Raw genomic sequence first — 9,444 nt, 5'->3', positions numbered from 1 at the left:
GTAACCTATAGTGACTGGGGTGGCGGGGGGAGTGAGACTTGATATGTCTTTTTATACAGTTGCATAGGAAAAACAAACTGGTTTTTAAAAATATACTCTCACAACACTCAATACTTCCAGAATGTTTCATTTCTAACACAAAATATGTGGAGTTTTTCTGACACGCCTTCTCCAACCCTCCCTGCCTGGGTGTCCTACAATTGAATTCAAGTCTGACACTAACCTGAGTCAGCACAGACCTTACAGGTTAATTGCTCAGTCCCACAAGACTGCCCACCTCTTCAGATGCCAATGACAACTACTAAGTCACCTGATTACCAACAACTGTCCAGTTTGCCTGAAAATTAGAGGTTCCCATCATCCCCTTCTTGGATTTGATTCTACCAAACTTTTCAGGGAGAACAAATTCCAATATTTCTCAAACTAATCCAAAAAAATTGAAGGGGAAGGAATTTTTCCAAACTGATTCTGTGAGGCCAGCACCACCCTTATACTAAAACCAGACAAGGACAGAAGAAAGAGAAAACTACAGGCCAAGATCTCTGATAAACACAGATGCAAAAATCCTCAACAAAATACTAGCAAACCAAATCCGATAGCACGTCAAAAAGATTATATACATGATGATCAAGTGGGATTTATCCCAGGGAAGCAAAGATGGTTTAACATATGCAAATTAATACATGCAATACATCACATTAACAGAATGAAGGACAAAAATCATATGGTCATCTCAATAGAAACAGAAAAAGCATTTGACAAAATTCAACATCTCTTTGCAATTAACAAACAAACAAACAAACAAAAAAACTCCCTGGCCAGGCACGGTGGCTCACGCCTATAATCCCAGCTCTTTGGAGTCTCCCTCTGTCACCAGGCTGGAGTGCTGTGGCTCGATCTCAGCTCCCTGCAACCTCCACCTCCCGGGTTCAAGTGATTCTACTGCCTCAGCCTCCAAAGTAGCTGGGACTACAGGCATGTGCCACCACACCCAGCTAATTTTTGTATTTTCACTAGAGACAGGGTTTCACCATGTTGGCTAGGATGGTCTCGATCTCCCCACTGAGATGATCCACCTGCCTCAGCCTCCCAAAGCGTTGGGATTACAGGCGTGAACCACGCGTCCGGCCAAGACTATTATTATTTTTATTGTTGTTGCCTGCTATAGCCATGCTTGAGGTAGCTAGGGTGGATGCTGATGGAGATTAAGGGGATTAAAATATCTATACCTCCCAAAGCCTCCTACCAGCCATTTCAAAGGGGATGCTTAGACTTCTAACCCCTCTTCCATGGTATCTCCTAGGAGAGGATTGTACTAACCCAACTTCTAACCTATTTCCTAATGTGTTTTCAACTATTAAAAATTGTACCTCCCTTCCTGCAGGATACTATCTATTGTGACATAACTCCCTCTTGCCTAGTGGTTTCACCCAGGAGTGAACTCGGATCCCAATCCACCCTTCTCCTGAGTGGTGTCTCCAAAAAATAGATTGTACGATCCTAATGCCTCCTCTTATCTTCCTTATTTCTCTCAGGATCCCTGGCTTCCTTGTTCCCCCATGGTTTCTTCTAGTGAATCATTGTTTTCTGCAGTGTGCCCTAACCAAGGGCTAACTTAGCTATCATAAATATAACAGCCGGACGCGGTGGCTCACGCCTATAATCCCGGCACTTTGGGAGGCCGAGGTGGGCGGATCATTTGAGGGCAGGAGTTCGAGACCAGCCTGACCAACATGGTGAAACCACGTCTCTACTACAAACACAAAAAATTAGCTGGGTGTAGTGGCGCTTGCCTGTAATCCCAGCTACTCGGGAGGCGGAGGCAGGAGAATCGCTTGAACCTGGGAGGCAGAGGTTGCAGTGAGCCGAGATGGCGCCAGTGCACTCCAGCCTAGGCAAGACTCCGTATTAAAAAAATTAGATAAATACATAAATAAATAAAGCTCCAGATCCTATCTTCAGGAACGTCTTCTTCTTGGGTATAAGCGTGGCCAAACTATGGTAACAGTCTTGCATTCTACGTGAAAATCCTTGCCTTACTCTAGTCAACCCTGCAGGAGGCGCACTCCTCCACTGTACGGAATCGATACGCATCCAAGATGGCGGCCCACACGAATAAACACCATAAGGGCGCGGTTATATTCTCTGCCCGATAGCTCCGATTACGGAAACTGCACGATGTCTCTAAAGATGTGTCTGCGCCCTGTTGACTGTGGGCGGAAATTGCTTCCAAGTTAATTTGGAGCATGCGCAATATCAACAGTCCACAAGGGGAAGTGCTAGAAGTCGGACCGGAAGTGGAAGTGGTCCCGGAAGGCTAGTTCGCCGCTGGTGTCAGGAGTATTTTCACGTTTTATTGCCAAGAGGTCTCTGTGATGATTTTGGTTGGTTGCGATTAGGAATTCTGTGAAGTCAGTAATAGAGGAGTTGTCTGTGGAATTAGTGATGGTGGTTTCGGGGCTCGGTGATGGGGGTCTGTGACGTCCGTTGATGGTGTCTGTGACAGGGATTTCTCGGGTTGATGGTGTCTGTGACAGGGGCTCTTTGGGATCAGTGATTGGTGTTTAGGAGTCAGTGAGGGGAGTCTGTGGTCAGTGACTGAGAGCCTGTAGGATCAGCTATGGTGGTCGGTGAGGACTGTGATCAGCTTGCTTTCTGACCCAAGTTAAAAGTTCAGTTCTTTCAGTTTCAGCCTGTAATATAAAGGTGAACAAGTTTTGATGTGTAGCAGTTTCCTATTGTTCAAATCTAAGTGTTTAAAATTTTTTTCCAGTAATTGTTTTTCTTTGACCCATGCGCCATTTAGAAGTGCGCTTTATGTTTCAATTAGTGTCTGTGGGTGATGCTTCAGTTGAACAATTGCTTTATGGCCTAGTTCTTCCTCATTTTTCATAAATGTCACATCTATTACATGAAAACAGTGTAATATGTTCTCTAATTTGTATTGTTATAGATGTTAATCCCATGTTATATGTATTATGTATCTCCTCACAGATTATTTTGTTGAGGAAAGTAAACTACTCACACTGGAAAAGTTATTTGTCCACCTGTCCTTTCTTCTTTCTGTCAGTTTCTGCTTTATATATTTAAAACTATATTATTGGCACCAGTTGAGTGTATTGCTAATAACAGATATGACTGGCCGGGCCTGGTGGCTCAGGCCTGTAATCCCAGCACTTTGGGTGGCGAGGTGGGCAGATCACCTGAGGTCAGGAGTTCGAGACCAGCCTGGCCATCATGGTAAAACCCCGCCTCTACCAAAAATACAAAAATTAGCCCGGTGTGTGGTGGGCGCCTGTAATCCCAACTACTCGGGAGGCTGAGGCAGGAGAATCATTTGAACCTGGGAGGTGGAGGTTGCAGTGAGCCAAGATCATGCATGCCATTGCACTGCAGCTGGGGCGACAAGAGTGAAACTCCATCTCAAAAAAATAAAAATAAAAATAATAGATATGACTAAATAGCTCAAAAGACATTATAGCAATTCAAGCCTTAACCAATAATTTATAAAAGAAATTTGCCTAAATGCTTTCCAACAGTGGATGTTGTTACTTTTTTTTTTTTTTTTTTTTTTGAGACAGAGTCTTGCTCTGTTGCCCGGGCTGGAGTGCAATGCCCTGATCTCCGCTCACTGCAAACTCTGCCTCCCGGGTTCAAGCTATTCTCCTGTCTTAGCCTTGAGTAGCCTTGAGTAGCTGGGATTACAAGCGCTTGCCATCACACCTGGTCTGTTAACTTTTTTAAAGCTTTCATGATTCTAAGGAAAATTTCTCTCTTAATTGTTCTGATGCGTTTTTCTTTTAGTTAAGTTGGTATCTTTTTGTTAATTGCCATTTGTTTCCTTTTCTCTGAATTTTCATACCTTTTCCAGTCTCTTTTTTTCTGGCCTTTTCTGCTTAGTGATTGCTAGAGTTAACGTTACAAGCAACCTATCGTCACATATTGAAAAAAATTTTTATATATATGTCAAATTTAATGGTTTATTTTAACATAATTAGGAAACATATAATCAGAAATATCTGTTTTTTTTTCTATTATAACTTCTGGGTTTCCTGTCATGTGTAATAAGATCCCTATCATCCTACCACAATGCTATACAAATGTATAGTCTGAAAATTATTTTAACATCCTTAGGGGTTTTAAAAAATGCATGTATTTGGCCGGGCGCGGTGGCTGAAGCCTGTAATCCCAGCACTTTGGGAGGCCTAGAGGGGTGGATCACGAGGTCAGGAGATCGAGACCATCCTGGCTAACACGGTGAAACCCCGTCTCTACTAAAAAATACGAAAAAAACCTAGCCGGTTGAGGTGGCGGGCGCCTGTAGTCCCAGCTACACGGGAGGCTGAGGCAGGAGAATGGCGTGAACCCGGGAGGCGGAGCTTGCAGTGAGCTGAGATCCGGCCACTGCACTCCAGCCCGGGCGACAGAGCGAGACTCCGTCTCAAAAAAAAAAAAAAATGCATGTATTTAAATGTTTAGTGCCGCTGGAATTTGTCTGCTTAATAGTGTGAAGTGGGTTGGGCGCGGTGGCTCACGCCTGTAATCCTAGCCCTTTGGGAGGCCGAGGCAGGCAGATCACAAGGTCAGGAGATCGAGATCATCCTGGCCAACATGGTGAAACCCTGTCTCTACTAAAAATACAAAAAAATTAGCTGGGCGTAGTGGCATGCACCTAGTCCCAGCTACTCAGGAGGCTGAAGAAGGAAATTGCTTGAACTCCAGAGGCAGAGGTTGCAGTGAGCTGAGGTCGTGTCACTGCACTCCAGCCTGGCCACAGAGCGAGACTCCATCTTTGAAAAAAAAAAAAATAGTGTGAGGTGGAGATCTAGTTTGTTTTATTCCAGGTGCACGGCCAATTGCGTGCACCAATTAGGGATATGTATACAATGAATGCCGTGTGCACTCTCAGTCACGTATCATTTTCATTTCATATATAGATCAATATTGTCTGATATATTATCTTACTTGTTTTGATTACATGGTTTTCTGTATTAAGTTTTAATATACTGCATGGTAATTGCTGATATTTATTGCATGATTCTTGCATGGCAGGGAGGCATTGAGTACTTTAAAAACATCATCTCATTTAATCTTAGTAACTGTGACACAGGCATTTTCATCCTTATTTCTGAAACAAAATCTGAGTAACTTCTTTCTATTCTCATTGGTGAAAAGTGGAACAGCTGCAGTTCAAATCCTCAGTAACGTTACTCTAAATTTCATGGCTTTTCCCATGTTTCAGCACTGTTCTCCACAGTTCTGAAGGTGTGGTTCTTGTACCAGCAGCATCAGCATTTCCTGGGCACTTATTAGAAAATAAAATTCTTACGTCCTACCTTAGACCCATCGAAGGGGTGAAGCTGAGAATTTTAAACTATGGTTTTTTTTTGTTTTTTTTTTTTTTTTTTTTTTTTTTTTGAGGCGGAGTCTCCCTCTGTCCCCCAGGCTGGAGTGCAGTGGCGGGATCTCAGCTCACTGCAAGCTCCGCCTCCCAGGTTTACGCCATTCTCCTGGCTCAGCCTCCCGAGTAGCTGGGACTACAGGCGCCTGCCACCTCGCCCGGCTAGATTTTTGTATTTTTTAGTAGAGACGGGGTTTCACCGTGTTAGCCAGGATGGTCTTGATCTCCTGACCTTGTGATCCGCCCTTCTCGGCCTCCCAAAGTGCTGGGATTACAGGCTTGAGCCACCGCGCCCGGCCTAAACTATGTTTTAACAAGCCCTCCAGGTGACTTGAATGCACACGTATGTTTGGGAACCACTGCTCTGGTTTCTAGCACAGGGACCTGCACCTTGATGTATCCAGGAAGTGTTTATGTGGTGAATGTTGAATGACTATGTGAACATTGTTTTTCTAGGTTCTTGGGTGTCTCTGGGGAGTCCCTGAGCCAGACCTTCCTCCAGACTGCAGCCCACCTCTTCAGAGCAGCTCTGCTGAGTTCACAGATGACCACTAAACTTCAGGCACCCTAGAGAAAAAGGGTTGAGATCCAGTGTGGCCATGCCAGCTAGTTGGACCTCACCCCAGAAATCCTCAGCCCTGGCTCCAGAGGATCCGGGCAGCTCCTATGAGGTGAGGAGGAGGAGTCCCAGGGGGTGGAATTTCAGTCCAAGAGTAGATAGCTCTAATCTGTCACCGGAGCCTTAGGGCAGAGGCAGATAGGCCTTAGGAACCAGCTGGACTCTAGACTTGGTGCTCCTGAAAGAAAACTTGGTCTTCCTGTCAAGAATGAACAACACGTGGGTAATGTCTCTATCTCTGGAGGCCACCTGTATAACAGAGGAGAGGTGGACTGTCAAGGAAGACTGTTGTTTATTTTGTCATCACACTATATTGATGTTTTGGCTGCAAATAGAATTCCTCGTTATAAATGACTTTTGTTTGATATTTCGAAAGCATTTTTTCATTTCTTCCTAAACCACCTCCTCAAACACAAATGTTTTCTCTGTTTTCTTTCTGAAACTTGTTTTTCAGATGTTGCTTCTCCATTTCTTTTCTCTACCATTTTCTGCTATTTATTTCCTGCTATCCATTCTGGGTAACTTTGACACCTTTCGCCTTCCAGCCCTTCTGTTGAGCTTCTCGTTACCGCTCTCCACATTTTAACATAATGTTTTCATTTTTAAAAACTCTAGTTTGTTTCCTTTTTTTTTTTTTTTTTTTTTTTTAAAGCAGAGTTTTGCTCTTGTTGCCCAGGCTGGAGTACAATGGTACAATCTCGGCTCACTGCAACCTCCGCCTCCTGAGTTCAAGTGATTCTCCTGCCTCAGCTTCTCGAGTAGCTAGGACTACAGGCATGCACCACCTCATCCGGCTAATTTTGTGTTTTTACTAGAGACAGGGTTTCTCCATGTTGATTGGACTGGTCTTGAACTCATGATCTCAGGTGATCCGCCTGCCTCAGCCTCCCAAAGTGCTGGGATTACAGGCATGAGCCACCACACCCAGCCCTGTTTGCATGATTTTATATAATATTCACTCATGATTGAATCTTAGACATAGAAGTAACTATTACTCCGGGAGGCGGAGGTTGCGGTAAGCCAAGATTGCGCTGTTGCACTCCAGCCTGGGCAACAAAAGCAAAACTCTGTTTCAAAAAAAAAAAAAAAAAAGAAGAGGAAGAAGAACTAGTGTCATTTTTACACAAACTCTTCCAGAAAATAAAAGAGGAAGACCACTTCCGAACTAACTTTGTACAGCCAGTATTACTGTGACATCAAAACCAAAGCACAAAAAAAAGAACACTATAGATCAGTATCTTTCATAATTTTAGATGCAAACATCCTCAGCAAAATATCAGCATACTGAATCCAGCAATGAATAAAAAGAATCATGTACTACAATAAACTGAAATTCACAGGGGGACCCTCTGTATCATTTTGTAATTCCCTGTGAATCTATAATTATTTCAAAATAGAAAGTTTAAAAAAAATACTCCTAAAGAAAGATTATTCCAAAGCATTTGGAATATTTTGGAGTAGTTATGACTGGAAGATCATTGACAAGACCCACTGCACAATTCACATGAGAGAATGTGAATTACAGTTGACCTTTGAACCACATGGGTTTGAACTGTGTGGGCCCATTTGTAACACAGATTTTTTTTTTTCAGTAAAATTACACTGAGTGTGCCTCCCTCTCCTGCCCTCCCTTCCACCTTCACCTCTTCCCCTTTTGCCACCCAAAACAGCAAGGCCAGACTCTCCTCTTCCTCCTCTTCCTCTGCCTCCTTAACCTGAAGACCATAAGGGCAAAGACTTTCATGATGATTCACTTCCACTTAATAAATAATAAATATATGTTCTCTTCCTTTTGATTTTCTTTAAAGCATTTTCCTTTCTCTAGCTGACTTTTATTATTAAAATACAAAATATAATACATATACAAAATATCGTGTTAGCCAGGCTGATCTCGAACGCCTGACCTCGTGATCCACCCGCCTCGGCCTCCCAAAGTGATGGGATTACAGGCATGAGCCACTGGGCCCGGCCAAGACAGCCTATTTCAATGGCCAGTTTTGAAAAATGAATAATTGACTGACTATAGAACACCACAAATAGCTGGAATTCTTTGTTAGATTTCTGTGTTCCACAAATTATGTAAAACTAGATTTTTTTTTTTTGAGACAGAGTCTTGCTCTATCACCCAGGCTGGAGTGCTGTGGCATGATCTCAGCTCACTGCAAACTCCACCTCCTGGGTTCAAGGGATTATCCCACCTCAGTCTCCCAAGTAGCTGGGACTACAGGCATGTGCCACCAGCCTGGCTAATTTTTTGTATTTTTAATAGAGATGGCGTTTCACCATGTTGGCCAGGCTGGTCTCAAATGCCAAACCTCAGGTGATCCACCCACCTTGAACTCCTAAAGTGCTGGGATTACAGGCATGAGCCACCGTGTCCGGGCCCCTCTGACATTCTTGCTTGGATTACAAGTGTGAGCCACTGCACCCGGCTAAAACTGGATACTTAATATATGACCTATGTAAAATATAATTTCTTAGAAATTTCGTATTACTCAGGTGTATACATTTGTCAGAAGGTCAAATGGCACAATAAAGATTGTTGCATTTAATTGTGTTGTACTAAATTTTACCTTATCAGATTAACAAGTGTTACACCCCAGTTAATGGTTTGCATTTTGTGGTGCTTAAGAGAAGTGTAATGATGACTACAATTTACCCTGAAATACATAAAAAAAAAAGTAAGATGGATCAATGCGTGATGAAGCAAGTAGAGTAAGGTGTTAAATGTAGAGCTAAGTAGTAGATGTATAGGTTTTTACTGTACAATTCTTTCTAATTTTCTGAATGTTTAAAATTTTTCATAATAAGCTATTTGGGAAATGAGAGGCAGGTTTTTTAAAAGGAAGTAAATTGGCCAGGCACGGTGGCTCATGCTTGTAATCCCAGCACTTTGGGAAGCCGAGGTGGGAGGATCACAAGGTCAGAAGATTGAGACCAGTCTGGCCAACATGGTGAAACCCAGTCTCTACTAAAAGTACAAAAATTAGCCGGGTATGGTGGCACATGCCTGTAATCCCAGCTCCTTGGGAGACTGATGCAGGAGAATTGCTTGAACCTGGGAGGCAGAGGTTGCAGTGAGCAAAGATCACTCCATTGCACTCCAGCCTGGGCAAAAAGAGCAAAACTCCATGTCAAGGGGAAAAAAAAAAAAAAAGGCCAGGCATGGTGGCTCACGCCTATAATCCCAGCACTTTGGGAGGTCGAGGTGGGCGGATCACGAGGTCACAAGGTCAGGAGATCGAGACCATCCTGGCCAACATGGTGAAACCCCGTCTCTACTAAAAATAACAAAAATTAGCTGGGCGTGGTGGTGCGCACCTGTAATCCCAGCTACTCGGGAGGCTGATGCAGGAGAATCGATTGAACCTGGGAGGCGGAGGTTGCAGTGAGCCAAGATTGCACCACTGCACTCCAGCCTGGG

General features: G+C 43.5%; 1 protein-coding gene across 1 annotated transcript in view; it reads left to right on the top strand.

Annotated features, from left to right (window-relative positions):
- Positions 1-2,096: 2,096 nt before the first annotated feature.
- Positions 2,097-9,444, top strand: part of ZNF585A (zinc finger protein 585A) — a 64,588-nt gene continuing 57,240 nt past the window's right edge. Inside the window, 2 exon segments of the mRNA XM_011992615.1 lie at positions 2,097-2,366; positions 5,858-6,072. Coding sequence (XP_011848005.1) covers positions 6,001-6,072 — 72 coding nt within the window. The 5' untranslated portion in view covers positions 2,097-2,366; positions 5,858-6,000.

This window comes from Mandrillus leucophaeus, unplaced genomic scaffold, assembly GCF_000951045.1.
Source record: "Mandrillus leucophaeus isolate KB7577 unplaced genomic scaffold, Mleu.le_1.0 Scaffold1107, whole genome shotgun sequence".
In the NCBI taxonomy this organism is placed as follows: Eukaryota; Metazoa; Chordata; class Mammalia; order Primates; family Cercopithecidae; genus Mandrillus; species Mandrillus leucophaeus.
Note: the sequence above shows the minus strand (reverse complement) of the source record. Positions and strands in the feature narration are given on the sequence as shown.